The 21,238-nt window shown below is 46.9% G+C and overlaps 7 protein-coding genes and 1 pseudogene across 8 annotated transcripts; 6 read left to right on the forward strand and 2 right to left on the reverse strand.

Moving 5' to 3' along the window:
- Positions 1-29: 29 nt before the first annotated feature.
- Positions 30-1,378, forward strand: LOC108022221 (amine sulfotransferase). Of its 2 annotated transcripts, none has more exons than XM_017091075.2 (3): positions 30-470; positions 526-1,056; positions 1,114-1,378. In XM_017091075.2, exons 1-3 carry the CDS (start codon positions 136-138, stop codon positions 1,277-1,279), a joined length of 1,032 nt encoding a protein of 343 aa, XP_016946564.1. In that variant the 5' UTR covers positions 30-135; the 3' UTR covers positions 1,280-1,378. The 2 variants fall into 2 exon arrangements, with proteins under 2 accessions (XP_016946564.1, XP_016946565.1); XM_017091076.2 differs by having other exon boundaries at positions 1,129-1,378.
- A 468-nt stretch (positions 1,379-1,846) lies between these two features.
- LOC127010484 (sulfotransferase 1E1-like) lies at positions 1,847-3,135 on the forward strand. Its single transcript, XM_050887738.1, has 4 exons — positions 1,847-2,137; positions 2,209-2,666; positions 2,721-2,793; positions 2,849-3,135. Exons 1-4 carry the CDS (start codon positions 1,869-1,871, stop codon positions 2,988-2,990), a joined length of 942 nt encoding a protein of 313 aa, XP_050743695.1. The 5' UTR covers positions 1,847-1,868; the 3' UTR covers positions 2,991-3,135.
- A 316-nt stretch (positions 3,136-3,451) lies between these two features.
- LOC108023000 (uncharacterized) lies at positions 3,452-8,656 on the forward strand (annotated as a pseudogene).
- Positions 4,954-5,949, reverse strand: LOC108023001 (protein lethal(2)essential for life). Its single transcript, XM_017092232.3, has 3 exons — positions 5,803-5,949; positions 5,299-5,686; positions 4,954-5,236 (listed from the first exon to the last, which is right to left on the reverse strand). The coding sequence occupies exons 2-3, from the start codon at positions 5,684-5,686 to the stop codon at positions 5,061-5,063; spliced, it is 564 nt and encodes a 187-aa protein (XP_016947721.1). The 5' UTR covers positions 5,803-5,949; the 3' UTR covers positions 4,954-5,060.
- Positions 8,657-9,181: 525 nt separating the features above from the next.
- LOC108022602 (peptidyl-alpha-hydroxyglycine alpha-amidating lyase 2) lies at positions 9,182-12,283 on the forward strand. Its single transcript, XM_017091637.3, has 6 exons — positions 9,182-9,766; positions 10,282-10,480; positions 10,541-10,654; positions 10,714-10,801; positions 11,220-11,319; positions 11,378-12,283. The coding sequence occupies exons 1-6, from the start codon at positions 9,345-9,347 to the stop codon at positions 11,679-11,681; spliced, it is 1,227 nt and encodes a 408-aa protein (XP_016947126.1). The 5' UTR covers positions 9,182-9,344; the 3' UTR covers positions 11,682-12,283.
- LOC108022601 (uncharacterized) lies at positions 11,964-19,712 on the reverse strand. The gene is made up of 8 exons (XM_017091635.3): positions 19,443-19,712; positions 18,975-19,385; positions 18,219-18,918; positions 17,066-18,039; positions 14,492-15,382; positions 14,243-14,437; positions 13,218-14,078; positions 11,964-13,162 (listed from the first exon to the last, which is right to left on the reverse strand). Exons 1-8 carry the CDS (start codon positions 19,488-19,490, stop codon positions 12,533-12,535), a joined length of 4,710 nt encoding a protein of 1,569 aa, XP_016947124.1. The 5' UTR covers positions 19,491-19,712; the 3' UTR covers positions 11,964-12,532.
- Positions 15,677-16,936, forward strand: LOC108022603 (protein angel). The gene has a single exon (XM_017091638.3). The coding sequence runs from the start codon at positions 15,804-15,806 to the stop codon at positions 16,869-16,871; it is 1,068 nt and encodes a 355-aa protein (XP_016947127.1). The 5' UTR covers positions 15,677-15,803; the 3' UTR covers positions 16,872-16,936.
- A 147-nt stretch (positions 19,713-19,859) lies between the features above and the next one.
- On the forward strand, positions 19,860-20,733 carry LOC108022470 (39S ribosomal protein L43, mitochondrial). The gene is made up of 3 exons (XM_017091420.3): positions 19,860-20,102; positions 20,168-20,274; positions 20,332-20,733. Exons 1-3 carry the CDS (start codon positions 19,966-19,968, stop codon positions 20,664-20,666), a joined length of 579 nt encoding a protein of 192 aa, XP_016946909.1. The 5' UTR covers positions 19,860-19,965; the 3' UTR covers positions 20,667-20,733.
- The last annotated feature ends 505 nt before the right edge of the window (positions 20,734-21,238 follow it).

A 21,238-nucleotide genomic window follows, 5' to 3' on the forward strand; every position in this document is an offset into this window, starting at 1 on the left:
GAGATTCTGCTGCCGATCGATGGGTGTTTCTCAAGCAGCGTTTAATGCGGTTTCAACTGCCGTACTGAACAGTTCGATCGACCGTTTTCTTTAGAGCTTTTCGGTTGCCCCAGACCAGATCAGAGATCTCCGAAGATGCCCCAGTCCAGTTTCTTCGCCAAGAGCGTGCCCTTCGAGCAGATCGACAAGTTGGCCATCAGCGGAGGCTACTCCTCGATCTTCGCCAGCAGTAAGCCTGCTGTGCCTGTGGTCGGGAACTGGGAGCAGCGCTTCTGCCGCCTGGCGGACACCTTCCAACCGGTCCTGGACAGGGTGTACGATTTCGAGGTTCGCAAGGACGATGTGTGGATTGTGACCCTGCCGAAGTGCGGCACCACCTGGATGCAGGAGCTGGCCTGGCTGGTGGTCAACAAGTGCGACTTTGAGACGGCCAAGAGCGTGGATCTCACGCTGAGATCGCCCTTCCTGGAGTGGGTTGCTATAAGCTTAGCTTAAGTGCATGAAACTAACACAAATCCTCTCCAGATTCAATGGAGTGGTGCCCAATGTGCCGCACGACACCATAGCAGCTGCCAATGCCCTGCCCTCGCCGCGGCTGATCAAATCCCATCTGCCCGCCTGGATGCTGCCCCGGCAGATCTGGGCCAAGCGGCCCAAGATCATCTACGTGTACCGCAATCCCAAGGATGCGGCCATCTCGTACTTCCACCACTGGCGCGGCATGGTGGGCTACCAGGGCACCAAGTCGGACTTCATGCACTCCTTCATCGATGGCTACGTGAATTTCACGCCCTGCTGGCCGCATGTCCTGGACTTCTGGCAGCTGCGCCATGAGCCCAACGTCTTCTTCACCAGCTACGAGAGGATGAAGGGTCAGCTGGGCAAGGTCATTGCAGAGGTGGCCCAGTTCCTGGATCGCGAGGTCAGCGAGGAGCAGGTCCAGCTGATGACCCAGCACCTGTCCTTCGAGAGCATGCGCGACAATCCCGCCTGCAATCATGTGAAGGAGTTCGAGAGCATGAAGGCAGCTGCCGGCCGGGATGTGGAGGAGTTCAGGTAGGTCTTGAGACAGCTAACCCAACGCCAAGGACTCTCCAGGGGCTGGCTAATCAGCACTTCCGCCCACAGGTTCGTTCGCCGCGGAGTCGTCGGCAGTCACAAGGATGAGCTCACCGCCGACATCATCAGGGAGTTCGATCTCTGGTCCGACATCAATCTGCGGGATCACAAATTGAACATGGATGACTTTGCCAACTACAGCAAGTTCGCTTCCGCGTAATTCTCTCTAAGTAGTTTCGGTATAACATATCTTGGGTAATCTTTGTCAATAGTCCGTAAGCTGTGGTGATATACGTATAATAAATAATTGCTTTCATTATATACTGTGTGTAATTTAATGGTTTTACAAGCGATTTGTTTACGTTCCCGCGGTTATCAGCTCATTAAGTGGTTCATTATTTATACCATTATCAGCTGCTACTCCAAAAGACTTGTAACATTATAAATACCTATATCTGCGAGGCTTGGGAGCGACCATTATTTTTCACTCTTATCTTGAACTATTTGTATATATAAATTATTGTCACCTAACAAACAAACCCTTTTGGTAGTCCATTTTCACAGTTTTCGGCTTACTTTGTTGCCCTATATCTTTTGCCCACTTGTTTACGTTTCCATTATCAACAGAGAAGCGTCCAATAAAAATGAAATCAAATGAAAACAGAGTAACCACAAAGCTGAGCAATCTTATCATCAAAGTGCGTAAGAGAACATCGCGAAAGACAAAGAGACCCACATGTGTATCTCTTAAATACTCCCCGGAATAAAGTTGAGTTTCAGCTGCAAAACAAATTCAGAAGGCCTCAGCCATGGAGCGCGTTCAGGTCACGCCGCGGAGTTACCCCACAAACCTCATCAACAAAGACTGGGCGAACCGCAAACACTTGTACAGGAAAGACTCCGATCATTTCCTGAGCTTGGTGCACGATATGCAGCTCAGGGAGGATGATGTGTGGGTAGTAACTCTGCCAAAATGTGGAACCACTTGGATGCAGGAGCTAGCGTGGCTGCTGCTCAACGACTGCGATTTTGCCGGGGCATTGGCCAAGGATCAAGAGCTAAGGAGTCCATATCTGGAGTAGGTACACCGGAAGAAATACAGAAGATATCTATCTATCTATATCTATATCTATATCTATATCACTCAAGGTTCGGATTCTCCATCCATGGGGATGTGCAAAGATCTTTCGGGCCCATCGAGGAGCTGAAATCTCCGCGACTGATCAAATCGCATCTTCCCCTGGCTCTACTGCCCTCAAAACTTTGGGAGGGACGGCACAAAGTGATCTATGTGTTCCGGACTCCCCTAGATCACTGGGTATCTCGCTACTACCACGGGGTGACATTCGGTTTCAATTTTGGGAAAACTTTACACCAGTACTTTGATGAGGTCATAGCCGACGATGATTTTGCAACGGAGATCATTGAACACGCTCACGAATTCTACCAGCTGAGAGACGAGCCCTGGGTCTTCTATACTAGTTTTGAGAGAATGAAGAAAGATCTGCGCGGAGTGATCAATGATGTCTCTAGGTTTTTGAACAGGCCCGTTGACGAACAACAAATGCAGAAACTCCTCAAGCACTTGTCTTTCGAGGAGATGAAGAGTTAGTAACTTAATAGGACATTATTCTTGTTATTTAAATTAATTTTTGTTTCAGAGAATCCAACAACGAATCATCGGTGGGAGTTGGCTCAAGTTAAGCACGAAAATGCCCGCAAGGAGCAGCACCCGTAAGAAAAACTGATGTTTATTTCTGAAAAACGACTTAGATAAAAGATTTTCCAGATTTGTGCGTCGTGGAGATGTCAATGGCTACAAGGATGAACTGACTCCCGAACAAATTGAGAGGGCCAACATCTGTTTACAAAGGGTTCTCGAGAAGAACTCTGTGACGATGCAGGAACTGCTGCTCCAAAGTGATCCCTAAGATAAAGATGAGATTAGAAGTGCAACGCTCTTTGGGAAGCTCTTCTAACTTGTGTAGATTAATGTTTATGAACAAGTCAAAAAAAGTGCTTTGAAAATAATGCGTGTACGTGTTGATGATGAATAAATAACACTAAGAATAGAAACATTTTTTTAAGACCATCTCAACTTAGAAAGCTCTTTAACAATAAAGAACCTTCAAGGGAACATAAGTGTTCTTGGTCAGCATCAGCAGCCAATTTAATAGAGATTCGGTCTTATATTTTAATGAAAAATTTTAGGAACTATAAGAGTTAACTTCAATCGTAAAGGTTGCTTTGGACTGTTTAAGATTTCTAACAAAAAATACAATAAAACAATAAAATGAAGACCCTTCAAATGTTTACCAGTTCTGAGAGCTTTAACTGCGCTCTTATAAAGCAAGCTTATCAGCACTCTTGGCGATGTGATACGTAATAAAAGCAGAACTTAAAGATATAGCTGAATAGCAACCAGTTTAGTTAGTAAACCGCAGCCATGGAACGCGTTCTGATTACTCCACGGAGCTACCCCACAAGCCTCATAGACAAAGACTGGGCAAATCGAAGGCACTTTCACTTGGAAAAGATGAAAGGATTTATAAACTTAGTCCATGACTTAAATGTTCGACGGGATGATGTGTGGGTAGTAACGCCTCCGAAATGTGGCACCACTTGGATGCAGGAATTATTGTGGCTGCTGATCAACAATTGCGACTTTGTGGGGGCGTTGACCACAGATCAAGGTCTACGAAGCCCCTTTCTGGAGTGCGTAACTGATATTTCTATTTGGTTTTGGTATAAACATTTGATATTTGTACTTTCAGATTCGATTTCGTCTGTCATGGAAATTTAGAGACAGCTTTTAATCGTTTGCAGGAATGTGAATCACCGCGACTTATAAAATCGCATCTTCCGCTGGCCCTACTCCCATCAAAGCTTTGGGAAGGAAAAAACAAAGTGATCTATGTGTTTCGAAATCCCCTGGATGCCTGGGTATCCAGATACTATCACGGTGTGACCTACGGTGCTTTTTACGGAAAGACACTGCATCAGTATTTCGATGATCTCATAAGTAACGAAAACTATGCTTCGGAGACTGTAGATCACGCCACCGAATTCTACCAACTTCGGAATGAACCTTGGGTTTTTTATACCAGTTTCGAAAGAATGAAGAAAGATCTACGGGGTGTTATTATGGATGTTGCCAGATTTTTGGTCACGACTGTCACTGATGTGCAAATGCAGAGACTTCTGAAGCATTTATTGTTTGAGGAAATGAAAAGTTTGTTTGAAAAATTAGTTAGTATCCTACTTGAAAACTTATTCTAAACTTTTTTTCAGAAAATCCAACTACGAATCATTTATGGGAAAAATCTCAAGAAAAAAGCGAGAATGCTGGCAAAGTGGCATACAAGTAGGAGTATATAACTTTGTTTGTTTTTTAGATAATTTCACTTCTAATCTTTCAGTTTCCTGCGGCGTGGAAAGGTCAATGGTTACAAGGACGAACTGCTGCCCGAGCAAATTGAGAAGGCCAACCTTCTAGTCCAAAAACATCTTGAGAAAAACTCTGTTACTTTGGAGGAATTACTGCTACTAAATAATCTCTAAAACACTAACTATAAAATACGTACGATAAGATTGTGATGTGCAAAAGTTTACAAAGAAATGTATCTTTATAGCGTCATTTCGTAGCGTTTGCTTATTTTAACAAGTCCATTTTGTTCACCTCTCAGGAGGAATTGAAAGAAGTAAGAAGAACAGTAGAAGCTGACTTTAGAAAGTAAAAGTTTAAATACTTCACAGTTCACAATTAAAAAAAAAACTTATTTACAATTTTTCTGTTTTGTACCCACTTATTTCCGATAAAAAAATTGAACTCTAGTAACAAAAAAATATAAGGGGAACCAGTTAAGGTCGAACAGTAAGATCCAAATATCTCGATTATCTTTAGTTTCGTTTTAATTGATATAAAATTTGTAAAAATCCAATGGTTAAGGCACACGTAGACATAAACTAACTAACACTCAGGGCGGTACAAAAATTCAGCCTTAGGCGGTGGAGGTCTCCACCTTCTTGGCGTTGTCCTCCTTGGAGGAGGGGCCAGTCTGTGTGATCTGCACGAGGCGTTCAGTCGAGGGAGGAGGCAGCGCCTTCATGGGCGCCTTGATGGTCAGCAGGCCATCGGAGGAGAGGGAGGAAGTGACCGAGTCGGGGTTGACATCATCTATGAGGAGAATTTTCGTCAGTAAATCATATTTCAATAGCTAAGTAGCCTTTCCAACTCACTTGGCAGCTGATAGCGTCTGGAGAACTGGCGGGAGACGTAGCCGTGCTCGTCCTGCTTCTCCTCGTGCTTTCCCTCCACGATGACGAACCTGTCCGCAATCTTGACGGTGATCTCGGAGGGCGAGAACTGCTGGACGTCCAGAATCACCTCGAACTTCTCCTTGTCGATGTTGAGGGTGGATCCGGACTCCTGCTTCTGCAGGCTGTTCGTCTGCCAGGGGCGCAGGTATCCCGATCGCAGCACAGTGGGTCGGGAGTTCCACACGGAGGACATGAGGTCATCCCGCCTCAGTCCCTGGCCGAAGTGCTGGTCCAAGAGGCGCGAGGTGCGCATTGGAAAGTCGAGCTCATCCCACCAGTCACGGAACATCAGGGGCACTACGGACATCTAATGTGGTCAAGAAACGAGACGATAGTGAGCTTCACTTCACTTTTTAATCCACTTATTGTTTTTGTACATATATTCTTTTCTTTATTAGATATTAAATATATCCTTTCTCGTACCTTTCTGCGATTTTATTCACTTAACACTTAACGCGTCTTCTTCGATTCGCGGCTGCTGCGATTTTGATGGAGCTCCTCGAGCATTCACACGGTTTTATACCCCCAAACAGACTGTTTACATCTTCCCCCATGTTCTAAAAATATGAAAATTTATTTCCCATCTAAATTTAAGCGAGCGTCATTCTCTCTATGGCGAACATACAGAATGTATATATGCCAAACACATATATTTGGTGCGAATCTACGAGCCATTTCAGCCTGTTTTGTTTGGCTTCCGTGGGAGTCGAAGATTTGGAGCCTCAGACGCCGCCCATCTCATGCTGACCCAAAGAATATTCTATGTCTTTCAACTTAGTCACTACAGACAAGCCTTTTTCGGAGTGGAATTAATAATGTTTCTCATTGTTTGTTCCAGAACAAACCAATACCTAGATTGTGTATGCACAATACTAAACAAACACCCTTAATTTGTATGCAAAATGTATCTTGTATACATCTAATAGCGCCTGCAAATACTTTCCTGAAAATCCGAAAACCAAATGTTTTTCTGGAAAATGCCAGAAGAAATTTTTAGATTGTACGCCCCCAAAGTTTGTGCTAGATACAAGGAATTTTCATATTTTTCTACCTGTTGAAACGTTGATTTGACGTGGCCAATATGAAAATACTTTGGCCACTAAATGACTTTATGAACTATTTTAAGCATCTGCCACTTTGGCTTGTTATTTGTTTTTCCTCTGCTGAGTCATGTCGCGTGCGTTTTCAATCAGACAAATTCGAGTGAGATGACGTAGCTCAGAATGCTGACAGACAAAACAAAAGAATTTTGAATATTATTTTAAATTTATATCTGCCATTTAGCTGAGTTAGTATCGCATAAATTATATAGTACTATTATTGGGAATGAGGTGCAATGCACGTACAATAGGGCAGTTCACATTTGTATAGATAATTTAAGGATGTAAGGATGTGTGATTTAGCAAGTTAAGGATGAAAGTAATAAATTAATTAGAAAATACCCAGTTTTAGGCTTTGCGTATTGCCTTCAAAGTTTATCACTCATACGTACTGCTGACTTTGATCAACAATTTACCTCAAACTTTTGTTGGAGTAGATTACAACAAATCTTATGTTTTCTCTGCTCTTCTTCTCATAATTATTATTTATTGCAGCACATAAAATACTATATAAAAGAAAGAATACTACTATATATTTTGGACCACCATATAGTATAGATAAACATCTATATTTCTGTTGGCACTGCATATTTTTGATGCGCCTAATTAGTCTCATAAGAACAATTTTATTTTCTTTTGCTTAAAATTGGAAAAATATTCAAATCAAATGATGAAAAGCAATGTCCGTCTATATGTCAACAAACACACGTTTTCATATTGTTCAATTGTTGATAATAAATGAATACTTTTCGAGTTGCTTCTGTATTTTTGTATTAAAACCTCTTCTCCCCTTAAAACTCTGAGATTCGCAAATCGTAGTTTTCACTTCTATTGGGCTACGATTTATTTGCCAAAACTGGTGTGCAATCTATTTAGGAAGTGCCCCCTGTATTTTCTTATGTACCCAGTGCAGCCACACAGTGAGGCAATTACCTCTCTAAATGGGCCAAAAGCTCACTAACATCGCTGCAGCACAGATGTGCAATTGCATTCGCTGGCTGTGACTCTGCGAGTGTGTGCGTCTGCGAGTGTGAAAGTAGTGAAAGCTGAAAGCCGAGGGCGAACGGGGCCAATACTTATGCTTATGCAAGGCAGCCGAGATGCCGACGCCACCGCCCAGCAGGAGTAAAAACACAGAAAAAGAGGCGTCATTCAACGCAGGACATGCGGCACGTGAAGTATTTACTGTACTTAAAAAGCGGAGGATAAACCAAGAGGTCAATAAATAAAGCTATAAAATGGTAAGATACAAGACAAACAGCTTAAAAATAGTCCCCTTACCCAGAAGGTTTTTTTAAATCACCTAATAAAGGGGTCTAAAAGTATGCAGTGAAAAAATCAACGTGTTTCATCAGATGAAATTATATTGTTGCACACTTTCAGACACTTTTATATGGCTTTGTATAAAACCCTCGCATAATTCGATTTGTATTTCTTTTCTCTTGACTTTACTACAGTCCGCCCTCGCTGTGTTGCCCGTGACGTCTCGACTGTTGCTTCTCTGTGTGACTTTGTTGTTTTGCCCCGTGCAGACGCATCTCTCGAAGCGCAGCTACTCGGATCAGAGTGTCCATGGCTATATGACAGAGGTATCTAGAGGGATTACAGGTGGTGTGTAGCGAGGATGAGCTAACCGAATTGGTTTTGTTTTACAGCGCACCTGCTGGTGGAACGAGGTGTGCAAGGAGGAGTTCCAAAGCCTTTTCCGCTGCAAGTGCCCCCAGTTCTCGTACTGCCGGTGAGTTTCCGTTTCCGGCTTAGTCGCCGCCTCTATGGCAGCGATGGAAATCAAATAAGCATTTCCGAGCCTTTCCGGATTCGGTTGGTGTAATTGCTTTCGCATTTCTCAGATCGCCGGGGCGCTACTATAATGCCTACTGCTCGATGACGGACACCGGTTATATTTGGACCCAGCCGAACTGGGACTGGGGGGCGTAGGATGAAGACACCCCGGATGACGGCCCCGCCACACCCCCTCACCGCCAGCACAGCGCGCTGTGACGTCAAAGACACTGACTGCCGACTGTATGCCTCCAAAAACCCAAATTATAAGTGGTTCAGCCCAAAAGGAACCCCAAATCGAGCCGAGTGTTCCGGCCCTAAAATGTAATGGTGTGGAGTAAATCTCGCCAGTTGTTGTCGCTCTTGGTGCTGAATAAATGGTATCGAAAGTCGTATTACTTTTCGCCTGCACTGTTTCCGCGGGACTGTTGGAAAATCAATAAAGGCTTTCCAATTCACGACGGCTTGCGGCAGGCCCACAGTGGAAATAGCACTAGAAGAAAGACCTAACATCCACGGCTTTTAGTCACAATTTTTATCAACAATCTTTAAAAATAAAATACTTACGAAATCCTTTTTCTTAATTTACTTCGATATGACTACAAATTAAATAAAACTTTTCTTATACTTTTATAAAAATTTGTAAACTTACTCAGTACTCACAAAAAAACCGGATCTTTATTCGAGTCCTTTTAAAAATATGTTCTTTAGCAGTAAATACTTTTTTTATATACAGAAAAAATCGAATGTATTACAAAACTGCTGCGATTCAAGGGAAATACATGTTCGAGTTCTTGTTTAAATTTTTAAATTGATTTTTTTGTTGCAAATATTTTCCACTGCTCCCTTCAATTCATCCCACTGTGCAGGACACAGGCGCAGGCGTCGCATTGAAAGCGAAAATCGAACAGCGTGGGAGTTCGTGTGCGAGTGTGTGTTTGGAGCAGAGTCAGTTAATCTATTGCCAGCTCAACATATAGACACCGCCAACAGATGTTGGCAGTGCGGAAAATCGAGTGAGCGCAGCCAGAAGCCAAATACCAGTTGTTTTGGTGCCGAAGAAAATCGCAGGACTTCCAGAAAATGTCGCGCCTCCTGTTCGCGGCACTGCTGGCCATCAGCTTGGGCTGTGTGGCGCCCAGCAGCAGCAGCAACCACCTGCCAGCGGGACTGGCCGTGGATCTGGGCCCAGGGGTGAATCTCAACGAGCGCTTCTTCGACCAGGTGCGGGCGCTCATCAAGCGGAGGATCCAGGAGAAGGCACTGGCCAAGCCGGAGGAGCAGGAGGAGCTGCCTTTGCCCCTGGCGGATGACGATGCGCTGGCCCTGCAGAACCAACGCAGCTACGACAACGTGCCCCTTCCGGCCGCCAGTGTGCCCACTCCGGTGCTCGTCGAGAACTGGCCCACCGAGCAGCACAGCTTCGGCCAGGTCACCGCCGTGGCCGTGGATCCACAGGGAAACCCCGTGGTTTTCCACCGCGCCGAGCGCTACTGGGATGTAAAGTAGGTCAACAGCTGTCGCTGCCTGGTAACAAGTGTCTATCCCATATGTACACAGGAAAGGGGAAGCCAATCAGTCCAGAATCGAAATGGAATAGCCCACCTCCAATTTCAAACTTTCCCATCAGTTACACCAAAAAAAAGTTTCGCTGAATTTTATACATTTCAGAAAGAAATGCATTTATTATTACATTTTTAGAAGTAATGTTTATTATATTCTTAGGTGTAGAAAAAGTCACCATTTCCTTAGTGAACATTGGCTCGAGTGTATTATTGACTTTTGAGATATAACTAGGGTTTCAAAAACACATTTAAATGCATCAAAATTCAATCAGAAAAGAGGAAAGTTAAATTCTGGTTTAATCTGTTAGATTTCTGCATTAAAGATCTACTGTGACATACTCTTTAATTTTTTCCCAGGATCACAAATAATGGTAAAAAAATAATACCATCCATATATGGGCTCATTTGAATTTTTCATTAATTAATAAACCTAATTATCTTGATTTACTTTGCAGTACCTTCAACGAGAGCAATATATACTACCTAATCGAATACGGACCCATTAAGGAAAACACCATATATGTGCTGGATGCAAAGACGGGTGCTATAAAGTCTGGTTGGGGCTCGAACATGTTCTATATGCCACACGGAATGACCATAGACTTACATGGGAACTACTGGATCACAGACGTGGCCATGCACCAGGCTTTTAAGGTTCGAAACTGTTTAAATGCCATAAAAAAATCTCAAACTAGTCCCTATTTACCCCATCAGTTCAAGCCCTTCAGCAACAAGCCGCTGCTCACCATCGGCAAGCGGTTTAGGCCCGGATCATCCGTCAAGCACCTGTGCAAGCCCACTTCCATTGCAGTGGCCAAAACGGGGGAGGTGAGTGGTACCTGTTGATCCATTTTGGTTCCCGGACTCACCGACATCCCAACCCACAGTTCTTTATCGCTGATGGCTATTGCAATAGCCGGATACTCAAGTTCAATGCCGCTGGCAAGCTGTTGCGCACGATTCCCCAGCCACCCGGTGCGTGTACTTAATATTTATGAGTGAATCGAATTGTTATTAGTTGTTCATTGTTTTTTTTATATTTTCAATGGGATTTCTCAACTTTTGTAAATTTCATATACAAATATATTTGCCTTACTTAAAATTCATTTATAAATGTTTATTAAAATTTAAATATTTTCCAATTTTGTTATAATTCAGTGACTACCATTAGGGAAAACGAGAAGCAAACCGATGGTTTTTAAAATAAATATAAAGTTATCTGTTTTTTATTTAGAGACTACAAAAACTAGATATTTATAAACATTAAACTAAATCTTACTAATCTTTTGACTATATATTTTATCATAAACAAATATTTTTTATTTTATTACAACCTTGACCCCTATTATTTTTGAAGGCCCCAAGAAATAGCTACTAACCTCCTCTTGTGCAGAATTCCTCTCACTGCAGGTGCCCCATGCCATCACCCTGCTGGAACACCTGGACCTCTTGTGCATCGCCGACAGGGAGAACATGCGCGTAGTCTGCCCCAAGTGAGATACTGACAGTTTTCCAAATCTACAAACAATACCCCTGAAATATCTTTGACAGAGCTGGCTTGATATCCTCCCACGGCGAGGGCGAACCCGCGGCCACCATCCAGGAACCGGACTTGGGTCGCGTCTTCGGGGTCGCCAGCTATGGCGACATAGTGTTCGCCGTGAATGGACCCACCTCCATGCTGCCCGTGCGCGGATTCACCATCGATCCGCGCTCCGAGTCGATCATCGGCCACTGGGGTGAGTTCAAGAACCCGCACTCCATGGCGGTCAGCGTCAACGGGTCGGCGCTGTATGTGACCGAGATCGGAACCAACCACCAGACGAATCGGGTGTGGAAGTACGTGCTGGCCTGAGCCTAATCCCAGTCCACCCGACTCGCACTGCGCTCCTGCATATCCCAAGATCCCTAGGTACGATCCCACTCAATTAGTTATCAGCAGAAACAGAAGGACACACAGAGCCAGAATCAGAACAGATAATACAGAACCTAAGCATAAGCAGAGCCCACCCCCAGTACAGTACAGTTTACGTGACTCGTGTCAGATCAATAGAGAATAGTCAGTGCTTAAGTAATGTACAAGTTAAGTATGTAAATTGCTTGAAAACAATACCACAACAAACATAACCTCAGACTCTTATGTTTTGCACTGTAATGAGCAAACGAAAAACGAAATTACAAAGCAGCTTAAATAGTACATATACTTAATTGTAACAGTTATGCGTAGGCACTAACTAGGCACGAATGTGAGGATTGTGGGGACGTGAGCATGGATAACCGATTCCGATTCCGATATCGTCGACAGCGCAGATAACCGGGGCAACCAGCAGCGCATATAAACATACTTGTGTATCATATTGTAACCTATATCAAATATATAATCGTATCTTATCAACTTATCGTAGCCCATGTAAATTATGAATGTAATAAACTGTTGTTGTTGTGACGAACACAGGGGTTCAGATGCTTCAGATCCAATGACTATTTCCCCCAAAAGGCAAAGGAATGTTGATTAAATATGTTCTTAGACCTAAGCAAAAACGAGTATGTCTAGCCCTGATTTAAATTCGAGCGGCAAGTTTGCATGGCAAACACACTAATTTACAAATTTTGGAAATGTTTGGGCACAACTTAAGAAATAGCAAATATAAATAGAAAACTTGAACACATAATAAAATAAAAATTTGTAGGGAATGCATCCTGCTGTCAGGTGGCACTTAGCCAGTGCCTGGCGAAGTCCAGAGCCTCATTCAAGTGCGTCAGCCATTCTACCAGCTCCGGTTGGGTGTCGGCAGCAAAAAACACTCCCGCTTCATAATGAGATTCTTTTCCCTGCACTAAAAAGCTCCTGGCCCGGGCACAAAGATCCCTCGGAGCTGCTGCTATCGAGGACTGTCCGCATCCTGGCAGCTCCAGCGAGAAAATGGGCGACCCATCTCCCAGATTATCTTCATGTTGCCAAACAGATAGCCGTACGCCATCCAGGCTGCACCATCTTCGATTCCAGTGGTGTCTGTTCTTCGGATCCTGAACATTTAGGTAGCCAGTGAAACGGCCCTTGGGCAGTCGCAAATCCACTCTGCCAGTTATAGATATAGCCGGTCCCAGGTTCGTGGATTTGGTGTGTGTACTCAAGGGCAGTTGCCAGGATCGCGAGCTGCGCAGGCAGATCTTATCGCTGGATGTCGATTCGCTGGCCACCAGTTGGAAGGGAGCCAAGTCCATGGCCCGCAGTTTAAATGAAGCATGCAGACGGAAGCGGGAGATGATCTGTTCCGAACCTGAACCCGCTGAAGAACTCGAGTTGGCGGAGCCCAAATTCCCACTGCCACGTCGCTGTAAGTAACTATATATCAGAGAACAGCTTCCTTTGACAACTAAAGCGACTTACCAACGACTTGGATGGCTCCAAGGCAAGGGTGGAGACCTTGCGCAGGCGCAGCATGAAGATCTGGCAGCGCAGCTCCAAAGATTCCGCCTTATCACCGCTATAGAACTCCAAGCCACAGTCCCGAAAGAAGGCAGAGCCATTCTGGCACTCCACCGACTGAGTGGAGCGAATGCTTCCTCCGCACTCAAAGGTGCAGATGTAGTGGTAGTTGAAGAACATGTCCTGACTGACATCGGCCCTCACAGGCAGCTCCATGGCATCGATCAAGAGGCACTGGGATTGCCTCCTGGCAGCCAAGGCCACATCATTCAATTGACAACCTGGGGGAGCTGACTTTCGCAGGCTGGAGAAGAGCAGTAGGCGCTCCGCCTCCACCATCTCCGCCGAGATCTCCAATTCCGGCATCTGGCGACATATACTCACAGCCTGAGCCAGCTGCTCATTGGTATTCAAGGACTCATTCAGCAAGGAGTCCAGGTTGAAGCTGGCATAGTAGCTACTGCTGTCCAGCTCCCCGTCCGTTTGGTTGGATTGATCCCTAGAGAGATTGAGGCTCTGCGTCAGACGCTGCTTCTCCGCCAGGAAAAAGTCCTTGCCCTTGCGGTACGACCGACGAAGGGCATTCTTTAGCAGGCGGTACCGGGCCAGAGCACTGACCGACATCAGCTGGCTGTCACTGGGAATGGGTACCGTCTGCATGAGCTCACCCAGACTGCTGCTGTTGTGCAGGCCAGGGTCCTCTGCCTTCAAAGCCTCCGCCTGCTGGGGAGTGGTGGGGCAACTGAAGCTGAGATTCTGGCCAAATTGGCGCAGCGGCGTGGCTGGGCCATCGTTTATATCAATGGTTAGATTGCGCGAGGGCTGAAAAATCAATCATTACTCAGTTTCAACAACAAACTTATATTTCAAATGCGTTTCAGAAAGCTTTGGATGAGTACAGTGTGATAGTGGCTATTTACAGGAGTTACAATGTGTGATGCAAGCGAAAGCCTTAACCTCTAGTGGGAGTCAACAAATATCTCTACCTTGGTTGTAAACCGCTGGCTCTGCTTCTTTTTCGGTGTACTCTGGTTAGCCGGCTCCGGCTCGATTTGTCCAGAGCCATAATCGTTGGTTGCGAAGGAGCTACTGCCCGCCTCACCCAAGCTGTAATCCGCGTAGAGCTCCTCGGTCCCTTCGTTGGGCATGTCATACGAAACGGAATCCACATTGGAAGTAGTCTGTGAAATGGGTTTTTTAAAAGACGATCGTTAATATCCTTTGGGAACACTTACATTGGGCACCTTTTCCAGGCGATCCAGCAAAAGTTCACTGCGACACAAATTGTCCAGGAATATCTCGCTGCGCTGCAGGGAGAGTTCCGACCGTGAAAGATTGCGGTTTTTCTTGGGCGGCGAATGCTGCTCGCTGATGTTGTTCAGGGATTGGTGGGTGAGTGGAGGAGACGACTTCAGCATGGGCTGGCGAATCACAGAGGACTCAGTGGTCTGACTGGCTGAGCAGGAGGATTCATTGCCACTCGGTTCCTCTGGCAGAGGCATGAACTGGAAGAAGTTGCCGTTCTTCAAGGATTCGTGGAGAAAGTGGCCCAAAGCCACAGGCTGATTGGGGGCAGATAGTTGAGGTGGAATTGCCGGTTGCACAGACTGGCTAAACTTTTTGGGCTGTACATCCGGATCCAGTATCTGTGGTTGGACAACTTGTGACTTTATCTGCGGTTGGATAACAGGAGGCCTTATCTGCGCTTGGGTAACTGGTGGCATTATAGGTGGTTGAACTGGAGCCATTATCTGCTGCTGAATGGCCTGCCCCAGTGGCTTCATTTGAGGTGAGTTCTTCGGCGTCTTCTGCACCCGGGCGTACATGGCGCTGAGATCAGCGGGTGATGGGGATGGATCCGGCACGGACTCACTCACATACGCCGTGGAGCTTTCCGTTTGAGCGTGGTTTACCAACTGCGCTGCGGTCCTGACCTCATGATGGGGACTCCCTCTGATCCGCAGGCAATCCTCCTCGATCTCTGAGTAAATGGGTTCGCTGTCGAGGTCGCGCTGCTGTCGGGTGTCGGTCACAGATGTGGTGGCCAGACTGCTAGGTCCATCTGTGGTGTCAAAGCTTTCTCTTTGAAAATGACTGCGCTCCAGGGGATCGGAGCGGGAGCAGTCCTGAAAACAAATAAAATTAAACATTTTTAATGCGTTGATGTTAAAACTTAAAAAATATTTCTGATTTATATTAGGTCTAGGTTTTACTCTAAAAAAAATTTTACATTTTACAATTGCAAATGTAATATAAATAAACACGGTTCATTATAATTAAAATACATATTTAATATTAATAATCTTTATCTTTGATATTTTTCCCGGCCATATTTTGAACTCCGATAGTCAGAGTGCCTCGGTGTTATCGATATCAGCGGCAGTGCAGCCCAGCGAAGAAGGGCGCAAAACAGGCGACGCAACAAGCGAAAACAGCTGACAGCACAGATTTCCCCTGGAAAGTCGGACGCCATCCGAAAACCATTGAACACAGAGGCATTTCACCGGCAGCAGGAGCGCGGGCACATGGCGAGGAGCACCTGATGAGATGTACAAGTCCCTGCTCCGCACCGTTAAACACCAGGCCAGGTCGCAGATCATCGGGCGCAGCAGCAGCAGCAGCCACACAAAAAGCGCCAACGGAAAACGCAAGCAGAAGGGGGAGCAGATGGACACACGCTACGATTTCAACAGGCGCTGGACGCCAGTGGGGGATCAGCCTCCAGGAGTGGGCCCCCACAAGTTGTCCAGCCTCAAGCTGGTCTCGTACAACATCCTGGCCCAGGATCTGCTGCTGGAGCACCTCTTCCTCTACGTGGGCATCCCGCAGGAGTTCCTCACCTGGCGTTGCCGCCAGCAGAACCTTCTGCGGGAGCTGATCAAACTCAATCCAGACATCCTGTGCCTGCAGGAGATGCAGTTCGATCACCTAGCGCCACTTGTCCAAGGACTGCGCATGGGCAACGGCAAAAAGCTGGCTTATGTTTATAAAAAGAAGACGGGACACCGCACAGACGGATGCGCCATTGTCTATGACGCTTCCAAGTTTGAGTTGCTGGACCAGCGGGCCGTGGAGCTGCATGACCAGGAGGTGGCTCTGCTCAATCGCGAGAATGTGGCCCTGTTCGCCAGGTTCAGATTCAAAAAGGAACAAGACCAGGAGAAGGAATTTGTGGTGGCCACAACGCATTTGCTGTACAACCCGAAACGGAGTGATGTGCGCTGCGCCCAGGTGGGCAGAATGCTGGAGGAGCTGACCTCCTTCTCCACGGACACACCCATCATCCTTACTGGCGACTTCAACAGCCAGCCCGACTCAACGCCCATTGCACTGCTCGTCGGGAACGATGGGGATGTGGAACCCGCAGCTAGCCCAGCGCCTCTGCGCTTTGAGATCATCGATCCTGGCGCGGGAACTGCCTCCACATACCAGGACGACTGGATCACAGTGGACTATATCCTGCGCTCGCTAGGTTCGCGGAGCAGGCACAAGCTTTTACCCCTTAGTGTCTACTCACTGCCCTCGATCAGCCGCTGCAGCAGAGTGGGCCAGATCCCCAACCACTACCTGGGTTCGGATCACTACGCTCTGGGCGCCATATTCACCGTTGTCTAGTTTTTAAGGTCGTCACTCTTTCGCGGACTCATCAATAAAGATACGAATGTCTGACCACTTTGTAAGTACACTTTTTTAAATAGTTTGTAAGGTTTGGGTATTTGTTCAGTACTTCAAGCCTAAACCCAACTACTTCCTAATGAAAACCCCTCAATTCCATCTAAATTTATAATTAAAAGCTAAGCAAAACTCACCCGAAAGGTCCTTAGTGCCCGCTCGTCACTGGCCTCCAACTTCGCGCGGATGCTGCTCAGCAGATAGCCCATCTTGGTGATGGTCACGTCCTGATCGAGATCCTTGTGGTACGAGCGGTAGGTGGTGGGTGCCGCTTCCGTTTGGAAATTCAACTTGCGAGCCCTGTTGGCGCGGGGCAGCTTCTTTGGAGGCGTCGGAGCCTTCACCTTGCGCTCGAAGTCAAAGTAGGGCTGCTCGCTGTCCAGCTGCTGGCGGGTGGAGGTGGTCGTTCCCGAGGGTGTAGTCTGCATGGGTGAGTGGTAGCTGCCCGGCGGCGACTGAGAATGCAGGTCCAGCTGCGAAGTAGAGGTCTGCACGCCCACTGTGCACTGTGTGGGGGGGACTTTGATCTGTTCATCCCTCGGAGGATTCTCTTGATTCATCTTCTTGGGTGATACAAAGCGCAGGATCTTCTTTTTGGAGTTATTGAGGAAGTTCTTCGACTTCTTTCCTAGGCTTTTAGGTTTGCTTGGCTTCCAGGGAGAAAGGTTTCGCCACTGTTCGCCCCAGATAAACTTCTGGCTGGCCTGACCGCCAGCTGTGGTAACTCGACTTGGGTACTTAATGGGCGTCTCCTTGTGCACCATATTGGAGGCCAAGTTCTCACACACACTCCCGTCCACAGTGTCCAGGGAAACTTTTGGGACTACAGGCTGTGGTTGTGGCTTGGACGGCTGCCATCCAATGGCCACTTGCGGTTCTGCCGGCGTCCGAAACTCGCTGGCCGACTTTCCCTCATAGTTAAGCATATCGGTGATTTTTGGCTCTGTCCAGCCAATAATGATCTCCTTGCTGGGCGCACTCTTCCGACTGCTCTCCTGTCGAATATTCCGGGCGTAATTGGAACCGCGCTTGGACTCCACCACGCGCTCGATGTCGCTGAGTGAGGGGCAGGTGGGCAGATGCTTGCCGCTCTTGGGCTTCTCCATCTCGGCTAAGTAGTGACACAAAACTCATGAGATGCGAAAGCAAAAAAACAAATGAAACCGTAAGCCAAATTTTTAGGACATAAAATTTTATTTGGTAAATACAATTGATTTTTGGTAAAACTATTTTGGAACTAATTCGATTTGGTTACGGTTTCATTGTCTTGGGCTTGGGTTGGCTACTTACCCAAGGGAAAGGACCTGCGCTGGCTGTCCTTCCTGCGCGAAGGTTCCACTTTGCTAACGGGCACCTGGACGCCTCGCTTACGCAGGAACTCGTCCAGCACACGCTCCGCCTCGCGCACCGAGGGATTCGTGGAGGTGAGCGAGGATTGCGAGAGCTTGCCGTCCAAACTTTGAGAGCCTCGTCGCGGTGGCTTCGGTGGCGGCAGCTGGGAGTCGCGTGCCTTGAAACTGACTTGGCCCTGCGAGAGTCGCTTCTGTAGAAGACGCCCCCCTGCTCCAGAACTGCGTCGCGAACGGGAGCTCCTGCGACTTGGGGGCTCTGTGGCCAGCACATCCTTTTCCTGCGCCTCCTCCACGGCAGATTCCTGCTCGCTGATGTTGGACAGAACAGGAGCTGAGGGCTTGTAGGCTATGGGTTCGTAGGGCTGCATTTTGGTGGTTTCCCTCAGGGTTTGGGAGCTCCTCTGATGGCAGCTGGAGCCTGACAGCTTCTGGCGATTCACGCGCACCTCGGACACCACACAGTTATCGTGCAGCTCCTGGATGATGTGGATAAGCGGCTCATCCTCGCCGCCCACGGCTCTCAGGCGACTGACAGCGGTTAGAGGAGTTTTGAAGTTGGATTTTACATTGGCCGGTTCGCTTTGACGACGTTGCTCCGCCTGCTGCCGCTGGCTGCCCAGATTGTTCTGCTTGGCGGGCTGAAAAAGGGTTGTTTAATATGGCGTCTAGAGTGGGCTGGGGGTGGTGGGCCTACCTTAGAGCTCTCGGAACGCCTGCTGCGCCTGGGCAGCCGCACGTGCTGGTCACGTGGCGGTGCCGTGGAGCCGCAGTCCCCGCTGTCGCTGGTGAAGCAGTAGCAGAAGCCGTTCTGGCAGGGCTTGCCCTTGCGCTCCTGCTCCTTGTTGCAGCGGTTCTGGTTGATTAGGTCCGCATCCGTGGCCCGGCGGACGCGGGGCTGCTGCCTGGGCATGTTGTTCTCGCAGTCGCGGCTCTGGGACCCTGAGACCCTGCGGATGCGGCGCGCCCGGAACTCGTCGATGCACTCCTGCAGGCTGAACGACGACGTGGAACCGGACTCGGCGGAATCCTCCTCCTCCTCTTCGTCCTCCTCCCCCTCTTCTTCGTCCACTAGAACGTGTTTCGAGAACTTTGAACCTGCAAAAGTCTGCGGGCCAAGCTGCAGTTTACCGAAATTGCTATTTAATACGGGCGTAATGCTTACGGTGGCCATTTTGAAGTCGACTTGTGGAGCTGATAAGGCCAGCTGCATGTGCTCCACTTTCCCACGTTGCACACACTTTCTACCCCGGCTCTAGTTCGTGGGTTTCCAATCAAAACGACGCCGCGCCTGCATCTGCATTGTTGTTTTCCCTTTTGTGCCGCTTCTTCTCTATCAGAACAACCCTGTCTTCTGTCAGAGATGCGCAACTGGCTGGAAGCAGGGAAGAGAGATAACTACGAACAAGTTTATACAAAATATTCAAACTATTTTCACTTTTTTTACATTTTTTCCGAAAGGTTTTATTTAGCCTACATGCTAAGTAAGATTCTCCCAACCAAGCAAATGAAAAACCATCAATTTATGCTCTTGAGCCATGTTTAAAATACATTTGCTAGCTAGCTAGCCATCTCTAGCTAGCTGAAAACAGCTGTCAGCTGTTTGCGGCATGAGGTTACGTCGTCTCTGATTACGAAAAGTCTTAAAAATTAGTTTTAAACTATTTTGAAATAAAAATAAGCACAAAATGTCAAACAGTCACTTGTTCCTGAAGTCCGGCTTTCCACGGGCTCCCCTGCAAAATGGAGTGGGACGCTATGTCTGCCAGCTGCAGAGGATTACTCTCAAGTTCTGCAAGAATAATGGATCCAGCAGGGGCATGCGGTATGGAAGTTCATTAATTTTAAAATAAATATAACCATTTAGTAACTTATTAAAAAACTCCTCAGCGACTTCATCGAGAACCACTTGGTGGACTTCGCCAAGGAGAATCCTGGCATTGTGGTATATGTGAAGCCCAGGCGCCACCGCACTCCTGTTTTGGTGGGGGAGTATTGTGAGTACAATTTATTTATAATTACCTGAATACTATATAAATAGTGATTGTTTTCAGTGAACGGCGAGCGTGAGTGGATGAGCTGCAGGAACAGCACCCAGGAGGAGATCTCCAAGTGGATTGACCTGCTGAAGACCCAGAACGGCAGCTCCAGCTCTCTGCGCCTCCGCAAAATGTGGCACACGGATGTGCCCTCCATCCAGGGCCCGTGGACACCCTTCCTGCTGCGCTCACCAGATGCCCAGGGCCAGGTGTATCCCAGTGAAGAGGCGTCCAAGCCCCTAGAGACGCCACAAACCGCCACCGAGAAGCTCATCGAACTATTCCGACAGCAGCAGCTCGAGAGTGGCAAGGAAGCCCACGAAGTTCTGAACAAAAAGCGAGCTGAGTAGTAGAAAGTAAGCCTCTTTGGTAATTGTTGCTTTTATATTGATAAAAATATATATGATATAAATTTAATATTTGCGCGTAGATCAGCCAATTGAGCGTTGAAGAGGGACCGTTGTTAATTTGTCTGATTCTTTTTTTCATTTAAATATTTCTAAAATGAATTGCTATATGTAAATATAAACATTGGGATCAAAGACGGCCTTTCGATGCCTTTGGTAAATCTTGTAAAGATAGTAATATCCTTCGGGCATCAGGAGAAGAATATAATTTATGATACATTTTATTATTCTGAAGGCATGGAATTTAAGGGATTACAATCGTTTCAAGAAAAATGTACAGATAGGTTTGGAACCAAATGGATATATAGTTCCTAATCAATTGCGAATTTTAAAACAGCCTTTTTACTAGAGGTTTATTGTTTCCCGAAAGTTTTAAATCCCTATTCGAAATGTCCGCCGTGGGCCATCTTAAGACGCTCCTTCGGCGTTGCCAGATCCGGGGAGAAAGAACCCCAGAGAGGTCTTCGCGCAGAGCTTTCAGGTGAGACCCGAGCTCGCCTCACCTGCTAGCCCCA

This window comes from Drosophila biarmipes, chromosome 2R (genome assembly GCF_025231255.1).
Source record: "Drosophila biarmipes strain raj3 chromosome 2R, RU_DBia_V1.1, whole genome shotgun sequence".
In the NCBI taxonomy this organism is placed as follows: Eukaryota; Metazoa; Arthropoda; class Insecta; order Diptera; family Drosophilidae; genus Drosophila; species Drosophila biarmipes.

What these genes read in the sequence shown, in the direction of transcription:
- LOC108022221 (XM_017091075.2), top strand. Translation starts at nt 136, where the DNA reads ATGCCCCAGTCCAGTTTCTTCGCCAAGAGCGTGCCCTTCGAGCAGATC. An exon ending in CTGAGATCGCCCTTCCTGGA is followed by an intron (nt 471 to 525) that starts GTGGGTTGCTAT and finishes AATCCTCTCCAG; the next exon opens with ATTCAATGGAGTGGTGCCCA. An exon ending in CGGGATGTGGAGGAGTTCAG is followed by an intron (nt 1,057 to 1,113) that starts GTAGGTCTTGAG and finishes CTGGCTAATCAG; the next exon opens with CACTTCCGCCCACAGGTTCG.
- LOC127010484 (XM_050887738.1), top strand. Translation starts at nt 1,869, where the DNA reads ATGGAGCGCGTTCAGGTCACGCCGCGGAGTTACCCCACAAACCTCATC. An exon ending in GTCTTTCGAGGAGATGAAGA is followed by an intron (nt 2,667 to 2,720) that starts GTTAGTAACTTA and finishes TTTTTGTTTCAG; the next exon opens with AGAATCCAACAACGAATCAT. An exon ending in GCCCGCAAGGAGCAGCACCC is followed by an intron (nt 2,794 to 2,848) that starts GTAAGAAAAACT and finishes AAGATTTTCCAG; the next exon opens with ATTTGTGCGTCGTGGAGATG.
- LOC108023001 (XM_017092232.3), bottom strand. Translation starts at nt 5,686, where the DNA reads ATGTCCGTAGTGCCCCTGATGTTCCGTGACTGGTGGGATGAGCTCGAC. An exon ending in CAGACGCTATCAGCTGCCAA is followed by an intron (nt 5,237 to 5,298) that starts GTGAGTTGGAAA and finishes TTCTCCTCATAG; the next exon opens with ATGATGTCAACCCCGACTCG.
- LOC108022602 (XM_017091637.3), top strand. Translation starts at nt 9,345, where the DNA reads ATGTCGCGCCTCCTGTTCGCGGCACTGCTGGCCATCAGCTTGGGCTGT. An exon ending in CACGATTCCCCAGCCACCCG is followed by an intron (nt 10,802 to 11,219) that starts GTGCGTGTACTT and finishes CCTCTTGTGCAG; the next exon opens with AATTCCTCTCACTGCAGGTG. An exon ending in ATGCGCGTAGTCTGCCCCAA is followed by an intron (nt 11,320 to 11,377) that starts GTGAGATACTGA and finishes TATCTTTGACAG; the next exon opens with AGCTGGCTTGATATCCTCCC.
- LOC108022603 (XM_017091638.3), top strand. Translation starts at nt 15,804, where the DNA reads ATGTACAAGTCCCTGCTCCGCACCGTTAAACACCAGGCCAGGTCGCAG.
- LOC108022601 (XM_017091635.3), bottom strand. Translation starts at nt 19,490, where the DNA reads ATGCAGCTGGCCTTATCAGCTCCACAAGTCGACTTCAAAATGGCCACC. An exon ending in GCCAGCGGTTTACAACCAAG is followed by an intron (nt 14,079 to 14,242) that starts GTAGAGATATTT and finishes TTGATTTTTCAG; the next exon opens with CCCTCGCGCAATCTAACCAT. An exon ending in TGGAGCCATCCAAGTCGTTG is followed by an intron (nt 13,163 to 13,217) that starts GTAAGTCGCTTT and finishes AGTTACTTACAG; the next exon opens with CGACGTGGCAGTGGGAATTT.
- LOC108022470 (XM_017091420.3), top strand. Translation starts at nt 19,966, where the DNA reads ATGTCAAACAGTCACTTGTTCCTGAAGTCCGGCTTTCCACGGGCTCCC. An exon ending in GGATCCAGCAGGGGCATGCG is followed by an intron (nt 20,103 to 20,167) that starts GTATGGAAGTTC and finishes AAAACTCCTCAG; the next exon opens with CGACTTCATCGAGAACCACT. An exon ending in TGTTTTGGTGGGGGAGTATT is followed by an intron (nt 20,275 to 20,331) that starts GTGAGTACAATT and finishes GATTGTTTTCAG; the next exon opens with TGAACGGCGAGCGTGAGTGG.